The 13,448-nt window shown below is 37.5% G+C and overlaps 1 protein-coding gene across 2 annotated transcripts in view; it reads left to right on the forward strand.

Annotated features, from left to right (window-relative positions):
- Nucleotides 1–13,448, forward strand: part of LOC126175863 (E3 ubiquitin-protein ligase Ubr3) — a 281,912-nt gene that overhangs the window by 156,272 nt on the left and 112,192 nt on the right. For both annotated transcript variants that reach the window (XM_049922876.1, XM_049922877.1), the window contains exons 13-15: nucleotides 1,177–1,319; nucleotides 1,496–1,662; nucleotides 5,546–5,795. In XM_049922876.1, the coding sequence (XP_049778833.1) occupies nucleotides 1,177–1,319; nucleotides 1,496–1,662; nucleotides 5,546–5,795 (560 nt within the window). The remainder of the gene's footprint in view (nucleotides 1–1,176; nucleotides 1,320–1,495; nucleotides 1,663–5,545; nucleotides 5,796–13,448) is intronic.

Consider the following 13,448-nt stretch of genomic DNA (forward strand, 5'->3'; position numbering starts at 1 on the left):
ATGATGATGATGATAGCTACACATACACCCAGTCACGAGCATAGAAAATCCCCAAACTGGCTGAAACTAGAATCCTGGGCCTGGTGATTGAGTGTTAGCAAAGCTAACTGCAAGACTACAGGGTGCTAATGAAAGGGTTAAAATCAGTTGGAATGCTATGGAAAATATGTTTGAAAAGTGGGATTATTGCAAGGTGGATAATGTAAATACTTATCCAGCAGAAAAATATCCATATGCAGATCTGCCATGGCCTGCTAAACCAACATTAGACACTTAGAATGTTTATAACTATGTTTGCAACAGGAATGAGGAATGTTCCCACCATGAATGAGTCCTTATGAGGTGGCAACATAGGCAGCCCTATCCAAGAAAAACTTAGCCTGTCCATTCAGAAAACTGTATGATGGCACTGACTGGAGTGATAGCTTGAGTCTCAATAAAGAGAAGAAAATAATTTTTCACTTTCAGTGGTATTGTCATGTCACATTACAAATTTGCAAAATTTCTCTTCCCTCTATGTCCACCTTATAGTTCAGATTCAGCACCCTTGTACTTTCATTTCTTTGGAATTTTCAAATCTGTAGTATAGAGGGTAAATTTTTGATGCTTTCTGCTGTAAGGAATTTATTGACACCTGTTGTTTCAGGGAGGACACATTCTGCGTTTTCATTGCTGACAAAAGGGTATAATGACTGGATTCGACAAATGTATTTTTCTTTCTTGTTTAACTTTGTTAATTACACTGCGGCTAGTTGATAACCTTTGGGATCCTCATCAATCTGTTTCTATGGAACACAGTAATCTTCTTATTATTCACTTTGGCACCTTGTAATCCACCATCTTCTATATTTGTGCTAGGAAATAAATTCTTTGTTCTGATAAAATTAATCATCCACCAGAAATGATTTAGCTAGTTCTACTATTGCAGTGAATCTACTTTGTGTAGCTTTAATTAAAGATAGAGGAAGTATTACATTTGAAACTCTGTGAAGTGAGGCTCACAATGCACCTTTGAATTGAGTAATGTATGTATTTAGTATGCACACGGTAAATAAAAAAAGTGTTGCATGAGGATGTGGATGGTACACAACATAAGGGGGGAAGATGAGATATCTTTTTTATTTAATTGTTTTATTCATTTTGTGTAGAAGTTCATCATAAATTCTTTGTTCACAGGTTTGCCTGATGCCTCTCTTTCTCAACTGGAAATGGTAACATTATTGTGCATGGGTGACAAAACTCACAGTCAGTTAATAGAACTCATGCCAGAAAGATGTGGAACTGCTCAGAGCCGTGACTTTGAATCTGTCCTGGCTGAAGTGAGTTTTTATTTTCAGTACTTGAGATAGTGAAAGCCTGATTTGTAAGATTTGGTTTTAATTTAAAATAATTATGGAATGTTTCTGTTGTTTCTAATTTCTCTTTTAAACACATATTAGTAATTTAATCTTGATTAAAAACTTTATAATAAAATTTCAATGCAATGCTTCGATAGGTGGCAGAGTACAAAGCACCCAACTTGGAGGCTAGTGGTCACATGCAACAGGGGATGTACGTACCTAGACCAGTAGTGTGGGAACAATTATACGATCCAATACATGTGTTGCTGCGTGCGGTTCATCGTCGTGATTTTCAGACCTCTATGGATCGATTTGGCGATTAGTAAGTACAACCCTGAGTCTGATATGTTTTATGTGGTTATGTGAAACTATAGTCTTGTTATAACAGCTATTCACTTGACATGCACCATCTTCACATTGTATGTACTAAATAATGAGGTGTTTTAGACACCACTGTTATGATTGAATGCAATTGCATTTGTGCCTTGACACTGTGTTATAGAGAGATGTGGTTGTGGTAGCATCATGTGGCAAATGTTGTGATAATGGTTTGGAATCCAAGAATGTGGCTGCCTGATAAAGATAGAAGGCCTATGTCCATAAATTAAACATTCGTGTCTGTGTAAAAGTTTAAGCAGCTGTCTTAGCAAAATTCCGTGTTTGTACTACATGCATCACACTGTACATGCTGCAGCTCTTCACCGTTCCTCGCTTTGTGAAATGAAGAATTGGTCTGCATCAGAACGCTAAAGTATAACATTATTTTTATAAACACTGAGGAACAGGACTCTGGATTCTTCACTTTGATCAGTTCCGGCTCACTGCTTTGTGACTTTGCTATGTCTGTGTATGAAATGCTAGCTTGTAACATGATGTCCACTACCTCTGGAGCATGTATAAGCAGGAATGTTCTCTCCTCCAAGAAGATATTGAATATCTGTGGTGAAGTGACTGACAGAAATTCCAGGTGGCACAGTTGCCAGGGTGTTATTTTTTCTGGGCGCTGTTTAAAGGCGAATGTTGATGGCTTGTGGTCTCTGAATATTGTGAATTCTATGCCTTCCAAAAGATAACCAAAATGTATGACTTCCGAATATGCTGCCAAAAATTTGTAATCATAAATATTGTAGTTGTGTTGTGTGTTAGTGAAAGATGTGGAGAAAAATGAAAGTGGTTCAGTTGTTCCTTTTCTCAGTTGGTGTAAAGAAGTACCTATAGCATAGTCCAAGCAAGGGAAGATCTTTTGAGGGATGAGCAAGCTGAGTTGCAGTAGATAGTTCTTCTTTAAACTTCTTGAACAATTTGTCTGTTTCATCAGTAACAGGGCAATTATTCTTCCTCTTGGTGTTCTAGCAAAAGTTAAAGGTTGTTGGATTGCTACAGTATGTGGAAGCATGCGTCCGTAAAAATTCACCAGTACTAAAAAAACAACTTAATTCAGTTACTATCTTAGTATGAGAGAAGTCCTTGATTATTTTCACTTTTTCTTCTAATTGTGAAACTCTTTGATAACCCAAGAATGCTATCTTTTCCTCTCCAAAACTGCATTTACGTATGCCAGTGTGAAGGTGGTATTTATCCAGCCATTGAGCTATTGCAGATACATTATATGTTCTTCCTCTGATGCTGAAACAACAAGAATGTCATCTAAACAGGAATACAAAAAAGGCAAATCATTAAAAAAAAACTGTGAATAAAATGCTGGACAGTTTGTGCTGCATTGTGTAGCCCAAGTGGCATCTTCAAATAATTGAAAAATCCAAATGGTGTTATGACATCTATTTTAGGCACACCTTTTGTTGCAACAGAAATGGATAAGGTCAACTTTAGAGAATGTCTTTCTCTTGGAGAGGTGGCGGTTGAAGTGTTTAAATTGGCTAGTGGTCTGACACTGTGACAGCATTTAAAGTTGTATAGTCTCCACAGGGATGCCAAGTTCCATATTTCGTTGGAATGAGATGGAGGGGGCTAGATCAGCAGCTTTCAGACAAACAGCATGTGTCAAGGTTGATCATTGATCATCTCCTGAAAGTTTTTTTTTGCCGGCTGTTGCATACGCCTGGATGTCCCGTTGTGATTGTGTGTTGCACATTAACTTCAGGAGAATTGTAATTTGATTTCTCTGTGAGTGTGTTAGGATATCTCTCTAACAAGTCTTGATATTTATGCTGTGAGTCAATCAAAAACTCTAAACTGTATGTAGGTACATCTACGGAGCCTGTACTAGCAATAAAAATTTCTCAGTTGAGTAACTTTTTTGGCTTAAAACCAAGCAACAGACCATAACCATAATGACTGAAGAAATCAACACCAATAATTTGCTGACAAACATCTGCAAGAAGAAGTGGCCATGGAAACCTTCATGAGAGGCTTATATCGAGGTTCAGTAGTCTTTCACCATATGTGTATATTACAGAACAGTTTGCAATTTAGAGCTGCTGTTTCTGAACTGCTGCTGGAAGTACAGAAACACCTGCTCTGGAGTCTACCAACAATCAAAGATGTGTGTTATGATCTGTTACGAACAGGTGGTTAGATTATTCACCTTCCTCACTTCGTGCCACCGCAAGTGAGTAGCATACTAATTTTCTATCTGATTGTTCTGATTTTCTGTCTGAATGTTCGCAGACTGTTGAGATGTAAAGGAACATGGCAGTGTGCATTTCTTTACGCTGTTTAAATTTGTGATGATACCGGCAAGCTGTTTTAGTCCATGCCGTAGTGATTTCTACATACTCCTTGATCCGTGTTCCAGTTCATAGTTTCTGAATCTGGGTTGTTAGTTCCAGATGGGAAGGTCTCTCATCTTGAGATGGAGACGAAACAGTTACCGTACTATACGCAAACCGACTGGGCATTGTAATCTCTATGATTTTGACCATAGAAACCACTGCGTCAATATTTACATCTTGAGTAGCTGTTAGTATAGAATGTGCGTTGGTTGGTAATAGTTGAAGAAATATAGTTCTTAAAAAAATCGTCAGTTATTTGCGTTCTGGCAAGAGCTCATATCCCTTGGAGCAAAGTAGCAGGCTTTTTGTCTCATATTTCCATTGTGGTTAGCAATTTTTTAACTTTGTGTAACTCTGATTCTTCAAATTCTCTGGTAAGACTTGAAAGTCTGTGTTTGAGAAGCTGTTAAAATTTGGACATGTAATCTGAAATCAGCTCAGCATCTTAGCTATCAAACAATCCCAAAACATAATGATATTTTATCATCTCGTTGTTAATATTTTTGATTATAGAGTGGGACTTCGCTTGCAAAAACCGTATATGTGGTATTTTCATTGGTGCATGTCATATTTCCATAGTGGTGTCGTTCTATGAGTTTGCCATAAAAACAAAAAAAGTATTTAAATTGCTGCAGTAAAATTCAAATAATGATGGGAGTGAGTATTGTGTACTTGCTATCGCATCAATATCACCAGTTGTGGGTTCCAGTAAAAGTAATTATTTATTTTGCACCACACTAATGAAACTACCAAGAATGCATATACAGTATAACATTTTAATAGCAGTTGCAATTAAATTGATAGGCAAAAGTAAGCAAAAGACTAATTACTTCAACATGCATGTATAAATTTTACACAATTTACATTTCACTGTATACCTGACAGCCACACTATGAACCTAAATGTTTGAGTTTTGCAGTATGTATTTGCTGCCTTACTGTTCAGTCCATTTATAGAATGTTATGTGTAGTGTTGGCATTTACCTACTTAGGGACTCAGTATTTGACTTCTTATATGAGTCCCATGTTGTATAAAATGAGGTGATTTGTTTGGTATTTGGCTTAGAAGATTGATCTGATATTAATAGAGCATGTCTGTGATATACTTAGTCACACTGGTAGAAGACCCTCAGTAGTCTATTCTTTGCCATTGCTGTTGCTTATAAGCATCACAAATGAAGATGACAAACAAGTTTTTAGATATTATACCATCATTTAGAGCTTGTAGAGAACCATTTCCCACATGCTGTGTGAAAACCTGAATAATATTGGCAAGATTAAATATTGTGTACAGCTACTAATAGATTTTTTTGTGCATTGCCATTTTCCTTCTATGCAGTACATTTGTATATGCTGTTCTGTGTATTATTATTATTATTATTATTATTATTATTATTATTGAAATTGGAAGTTATGTTTCTACTTAACATAATTCTTGTTTCATTTCTTATTATGTATACACTTTACATTTCAGTGTTCACCAGGCAGGAAAACTGAAGTCTGCAAGTACTCCTTGGCCACCATTTAGAGAACCAGCACCTTGCCATGAAGCATATGAAGATCCCCGCAAAATTTTACGATCACGCGTATTTCATTCTGCAGCATTTGTAGTGTTGCATAAAGCAGTTGTTGGTCACACCGTATCTGAACATGTCATGTCAATTGTAATTTACTTGTTGGAAATGGCAGTTGTCACTGCTGAACATGAAGATCAACAGTCACAGGTATGCTTAAAATCACTTCATAAACCAAATTTGAAATGTGTTTTGCATTAAGCCATGGAGAGCATTGCATGTTGATGGGTGCATTCTAGCCATTAGAGAACAAGTCCTAGTATTCATTGCTAATAATGTTTTCTGTAGCCAACTAAAGGTAGAAAAATATTCTGTCTTGCTAGAAAGCAGAGAGAATACACATACAAAACCGGGCAGTTATCTGCTTATGAAATCTTGATGTTTGTCAGGTAACAACAGGGAGAGGAGAGGGGTTTTTACAGTTTTAAATGCTAAGTTATTATTTAGATACTAATTTTTATGTAGAAAATGTGACTATTAATTATTGTTACTTAAATATATTCAGTTAACTTGGTTAGGAACATAGAAAATAACTAAATTATTAATTTATACAGTTGATTTCAAAGTAAGTGATTTCATAAAATAATGAATTTGTTTCTTGTTGGTTCTTGAGAGGTTCATGTAAATCTGTGATCTTGTAACCATTTTCCTCATGCTCTGCTTGTTGTAATAGATACAGTTTAAGTGCTAAGAGAGAGACTGGAATGAATAGAATTAACCACTCAGCTCACTTAGATAGGCGATCGACTGGTCGTTGGCACACACGACGAGGAAAGTGATTGTTTAGGACCCTGGTAGTGGCAAGAGGAATTGTACATGGTACATATTTAGGTTAAGAAGTGGGTTTGTAAAAGGGGAGATAGATCAGAGGAAGAGGTACAATGTAGAGGGGAAAGTTTGAGAGTGTAGATTTGTGTGCGAGGTGGGAAGGAGGGAACAGGAAAGGGGGAACATGGTGTAAGGCGGGGGCAAGCAAACATTTAGACCCGGAGGATTACAGGATTGAAACCTGTCTTATTGACGTCTATTTAAATAAGAAAAGTTAGTTTTGCAGGGAAGGAAGAGTTAGATGGTTTAAGCAACTATTGAAGTTGAACATGTGCTCAGTGGGATGTTCTGCCTCTGAGTGGTCAGCTTTGCTCTTGATCATTCATTTGGATGGACAATGTGTTGGTAGTCCAGATAAAAGGCTATCCATAAGTTACAGCAGAACTGGCATATGACAATACTTTTCGCTGGAGACACTGCCGCTGATGGGATAGGATGTCTGGACTGGATTAGGAAGTGCCAGGTGGATACATAGTACAGCTGTTGCACCAGGCTCTTCCACTGGGATATGACCAAAGTGATGACGGTCTGAGTGTAGCTATGGCATATAGGTGGGCCAGAATATTTTGTTGAGCGAGTGGGTGGCAGACTACCACTATGGATGGAGTGGGAAGGATGTTTTTTGATGTTTCTTATTCCTGGTGATGATGACCTGGAGCAGAGAGAGTTATTTTGTGCTTAAATGTTTGGTGTACATATTCAGTTAAAAACGTCCTTTATTAGCTCTGTTAATAATAATAGTGATGGTAAACATATGATGTATGCGAAGTACGATGAGATTAAACATGTGCATTTCCAAGTGACTTATTCATGGAAGCAGAAGAAGAAAAGTGCTTTAACTTTGCTGCACTCATCACCTTACAAGGCAGAGACACAGACTTTGAACTGTGCAAAAACTATTTTGAAACATGCCTGCAGAGAAGCACATTGGCAAACTAATAGAGATAATAGGGATTCACTACCCTAACAAATCCAGTCCTTATATGTAGCACAATAAATTGAAAACATTGCTGATGGGAATGAATAAATACAGGAAATTTAGGGTTAAATATCATTACACTTTCTTCCTGATCAGGAAAGACCAGGAAATAGTTTTTGATAGTTTCACAATATTTTCAGGAAAGGAGAATTTGAAATATGTGACAGGTGTTGAATGAACATAGTTCTCTATATTACAATGAAGGGAATGTGTGGGGTAGAGTGTTAAGCTAGCACACACACACACTCACACTCACTCAGAGTACATCTTAAAAGGAAATGAAATCTAAATAGGACTTCGCATCTTCTCAGGTAACTGTGCTTCATCTCCTTGTGTTATGAACTAAAACATCTTGTGGGAGGAATATTGCTATTTATCTATCCATACCCATCGAGCTCTTACCATTAATACCATTCACAGTTAATACAGTTTCTTTTCCTCATCTGAAATCTGCTTACCTCAGTTATTTCCCCGCTTCTTTTATGAGTCAGTCTTGGTCAGTTACCTTCAGTGTCTACTGTTCTACTATAATTTTCTATTTTTAACTCGTAAAGAATTCTGAGTGGATTTGGAAAGTCTTTCAGTTTTTATCATAGTGATCCAGCGTACTCCTCTTGGTTGTATCATTGCAATTTTCCCTCTTAATCATTTGCACTGCATTTTCAAGGTTTATCGTAAATTAGATTTTTATATTTTCTGATTCCTCCACAATCATATCAAATATTGAGTGGTCTTTTGTGTGTGCACAGTGTTTCTTAGTCTCATATTCTGACAAGGGTTTTTGGTGGGCATCAGTATGTGTCTGTTCTACAGAAAGAACCTAATTGCAGAATGTAATAACTAATCACTTAATTTTTATTGAAGATACTTATTGAGGATTCAAATCCTAAGCCATCATTATTTACATTTTGTGGTTATCCACTTCAGGCAAATACTGTGAAGGTTCCTTCACTTGGGTTGTGGCCAATTCTGTTCCTCACCTCTATTAACCCCATAATTTAATAACTTTTTTTTTCAAGTTATGTTCCAAAAATAATATTTTTTATTAATGACAAATATCACATAATGAATGACATTGTATATAGACATTTAAAGGTAACTTTTAAATCTCCAGTAATAAAATCCCGAGTGCACTTGACTTTGACTAAGATATCGTGGAACTTGACGTCTTCTCTTTTTTTAGTGTCTGTGTTGCTATGAAGTATAACCACGTATTTCACAGTAGTTTTCTGTTAACATAAATCTTGGAGGAGTTGGCTGGGACACAGTGAATGTACTTATTTCATACAACTGGCGAGCATGTATCGCTCAACCAATGAACTATCATCACTTAGTCTCTAATGAAGCAACATCACATTCTTCTTCACTTTGAGCCGCTAAGTTCAGTGTCAAACACAGGATTGCTAAAGCAGTCCTGTTTTGGAAGCATTGCCTAAACAACAGTACAGGAGAGAATCTTAAAGCATTAATTTTGTTGTCAAGTACCAAAAGCTGTACACAGTTAATACAATATCCAGTGGCAACCACCTCAACCACAACACAGTGGCCAGGCTACAAATGTAGTACCTGATGCTCTCTAACAGCCAGATACGTAACTATCAGTGTTGGATGGAATTTAAAAAAGAAGTTTAGAACAGTATGCGCCGTCTTTTATTTAACTAATGCATCTGATTACGTTGATCAAAAAATTTTGCCTCAGGATTTGTACCATTATGGAATATGGTGATAGCTCACAATTGGTTCACCCCTTACTTTAAGAGCAGACAGCAAAAGGTCATTTTCCACAGTAATGGGAAATGCTATGATGTGGAGTCCAACTGGGGCACAGCTACATGGGGAGTGTTCTAGGGATCAGTGCTGGGGCTACTCCTGTTCCTTATTTATGTAAATCATATGCCTTCTAGTATTACAGTGGACAGTTCAGACAATAAGTGATGTAAGTTCACGAACCTCTTGTTGACCCTTGTTCATTAGTCAGGGTTTTCTGACATTGATGTTCCAATATAAACATATTCTTTAATGTCATTTCTTGTTAAAAATATCAGCTTACTCTCAAGAATTAGCAGCTTTCATTCAGTGTAAGAAAAACAAAATTTTCAGTTACCGTATTTACTCGAATCTAAGCCGCACTTTTTTTCCGGTTTTCGTAATCCAAAAAACCGCCTGCGGCTTAGAATCGAGTGCAAAGCAAGCGGAAGTTATGAAAAATGTTGGTACGTGCCGCCACAACTAACTTCTGCCGTTGAATATATGTAGCGCGACACAGGCATGCTTTGTAGGCACAAAGATAAATACTGGCGCCAAAACCTCTGCGTCAGTAAATAAATTAAAAAAAAAAAAAAGTGGAAGGCGAGTTTTTTTTCTCCACCGCGAGTTTCGACCACTGCATTTTCATACATTATCCAACGAAGAAAATACAAATTCCGTATTGTTCATCTTCGAATGTAGCACAATTTCAGTGTACTACGAAAATCTGACTGGCAAGACTGTTTGGGATGTTTGTCAATATGGCCAACTCCACGTTCTGAATTTTTTCCTATCTGTGAGAAGAGATGGTTGCTAATAGGAACCTGATGAAATTTGAATCACATACAGTATTCTCTTCACCATAAGAATAATACGAATATAAACATTTTACCATGTATTCTTTCGTGTTTGCTGCTATCTCATTTAAATCCTGTCTGCCTAATAAACTACGAAACTAGAGTAAGACAACAGCAAACGCGGAAGAATATACGTATCGTGTCATGTTTATATTCGTATTATTCTTATGCCTATTAATGATACAGTCTGAAATGAAGCACGGCAAGTGACTAGATTTTTAAATCTAAGATGACTAATTTCTGTGCAGAATTTGATGTAATAAAGAAGCGGCCGCAAAGATTTTCAAACGGAGAAAAATTTTCGCCTAACTCTCGTTCAGAACATGTTCTATCATACGCAGTCTATTATTTGATTCTTGTTGATCATTATCAAAGAAAGCAGAAGTGTAAATAACAACAAATAGCAGTCTCTTGCCATTGTTTCGCTAATGAGACGATTCCTCTCTTTTTTTGTTTTAATTGTACGCGGCGGTACCGCGCACAAAAGCAAGCCATGCCGCGAGCCGCGACAGGCCGTAAACACGCACTATCAGAATGCGACAAACAATGCATGACACAGTGCAGTAATGCATTTTCAGCTTAAGAGTGACGCAAACACCTATAACAAAGAAAACGGCACTTATCAGATCAAAGCAAAATAGGCAATCGATTCAAACCAGACGAAGCACGTGAAAAAGGAAGGGTACCCGTAAAATACGGACGGAGCGCCTGACGCATAGCAATGGCTACGTGGTAAAGCTTAACTGCTAAGCTTACGACTCGAACCAAACTACTGTAGCTGTATTGTCATTCATTCGACCTAAATTGTGTCTCATATTACAATGGACCAACTTTGTTTCGATTTGGAGGTGTGGCCTAAAACTTCTATCTCCCCTTGAATTTCGAGTCTCAAATTTCAGGTGCGGCTTAGATTCGGGAAATTTTTTTTTTCCTTGATTTCGAGTCTCATTTTTCAGGTGCGGCTTAGATTCGAGTGCGGCTTAGATTCGAGTAAATACGGTACTTTCTGATCACACCTCATACATTTCTGGTTTGATGAAGACTTCTCATACATTTCTGGTTTGATGAAGACTTCCTATCACACCATGGTTAGCCTGCTAAATCACCTGATCTTAATCTAGGACTATTTGGAAAAAAGATAAAATATAGCAATCAACATCACTGTGATTTGGTAGCTGTGTGGAATCTAATCATTAATGTGTGGGTTCAGCCAGTTACGGAATACTGAATAAACTCGCAGACTCACTCCCTCACCAAATTCTACAGCCAGTTATACATGCACATCTTACAAAATTACGAAATTGTTTTTAGTAATTGTAAGAAGAATAGAGTCCAAGCACAAACTTCCAAGTATGCAGCAATTAGACATGCAGCCCATGCATCATTAGTGGATGACCTCAGGTTCAGTCACAGACTAACAAAAGGAAATACACGAATGATAATAGAAAAACAGTTATTTTTCCAACTGTGGATGTTAAAGAACAAAAATATTATGCTGACTTGTTGAACTAACTCTTGAGTTCTCTACAGTGATTAGACCTAAGTGTGCCCCATTTTAGACGGGGATATGTGGTATTGTAAACAGTTACATAATTGAAGATGAGGAACATGACTTCTCAACGCATGTATATTTTCAAATCATCTTTCAGTTACTTTTAGAACTAGTAATAAACCCATTTAAGGGTGTACCTAGTTTATCATTCCTTCAGTTTTCTTCTTTAAGAACTACGATTTAGAGAAAATCGTGTTTCACCATGTCGTTCTTGTTCTCGTTGTGGTCTTCAGTCCTGAGACTGGTTTGATGCAGCTCTCCATGCTACTTTATCCTGTGCAAGCTTCTTCATCTCTCAGTACTTACTGCAGCCTACATCCTTCTGAATCTGCTTAGTGTATTCATCTCTTGGTCTCCCTCTACGATTTTTACCCTCTACGCTGCCCTCCAGTAATAAACTGGTGATCCCTCGATGTCTCAGAACATGTCCTACCAACTGATCCCTTCTTCTAGTCAAGTTGTGCCACAAGCTCCTCTTCTCCCCAATTCTATTCAATACCTCCTCATTAGTTACGTGATCTACCCATCTAATCTTCAGCATTCTTCTGTCGCACCACATTTTGAAAGCTTCTATTCTCTTCTTGTCCAAACTATTTATCTTCCACGTTTCACTTCCATACATGGCTACACTCCACAAAAATACTTTCAGAAATGGCTTCCTGACACTTAAATCTATATTCGATGTTAACAAATTACTCTTCTTCAGAAACGCTTTCCTTGCCATTGCCAGTCTACATTTTATATCCTCTCTATTTCGACCATCATCAGTTACTTTGCTCCCCAAATAGCAAAACTCCTTTACTACTTTAAGTGTATCATTTCCTAATCTAATTCCCTCATCACCACCAGACTTAATTTGACTACATTCCATTATCCTTGTTTTTGCTTTTGTTGATGTTCATCTTATATCGTCCTTTCAAGACACTGTCCACACATTCCAAGTCCTTACCTGTCCTTAGCTGTCTCTGACAGAATTACAATGTCATCGGCGAACCTCAATGTTTTTATTTCTTTTCCATGGATTTTAATACCTACTCCGAATTTTTCTTTTGTTTCCTTTACTGCTTTTGCTCAATATACAGACTGAATAACATCGGGGAGAGGCTACAGCCCTGTCTCACTCCCTTCCCAACCGCTGCTTCCCTTTCATGTCCCTCGACTCTTATAACTGCCATCTGGTTTCTGTACAAATTGTAAATAGCCTTTCGCTCCCTGTATTTTACCCCTGCCACCTTCAGAATTTGAAAGAGAGTATTCCAGTCAACATTGTCAAAAGCTTTCTCTAAGTCTACAAATGCTAGAAATGTAGGTTTGCCTTTCCTTAATCTTTCTTCTAAGATAAGTCGTAAGGTCAGTATTGCCTCACGTGTTCCAATATTTCTACGGAATCCAAACTGATCCTCCCCGAGGGCGGTTTCTACTAGTTTTTCCATTTGTCTGTAAAGAATTCGTGTTAGTATTTGGCAGCTGTGTCTTATTAAACTGATTGTTCGGTTATTTTCACATCTGTCAACACCTGCTTTCTTTGGGATTGGAATTATTATATTCCTCTTGAAGTCTGACGGTATTTCACCTGTCTCATACATCTTGCTCACCAGATGGTAGAGTTTTATCAGGACTGGCTCTCCCAAGGCCATCAGTAGTTCTAATGGAATGTTGTCTACTCCCGGGGCCTTGTTTCGACTCAGGTCTTTCAGTGCTCTGTCAGACTCTTCACGCAGTATCATATCTCCCATTTCGTCATCATCTACATTCTCTTCCATTTCCAGAATATTGTCCTCAAGTACGTCACCCTTGTACCATTATATAATCTATCTGATACCTTTTAGCATCTCCAGGGT

This window comes from Schistocerca cancellata, chromosome 3, assembly GCF_023864275.1.
Source record: "Schistocerca cancellata isolate TAMUIC-IGC-003103 chromosome 3, iqSchCanc2.1, whole genome shotgun sequence".
In the NCBI taxonomy this organism is placed as follows: Eukaryota; Metazoa; Arthropoda; class Insecta; order Orthoptera; family Acrididae; genus Schistocerca; species Schistocerca cancellata.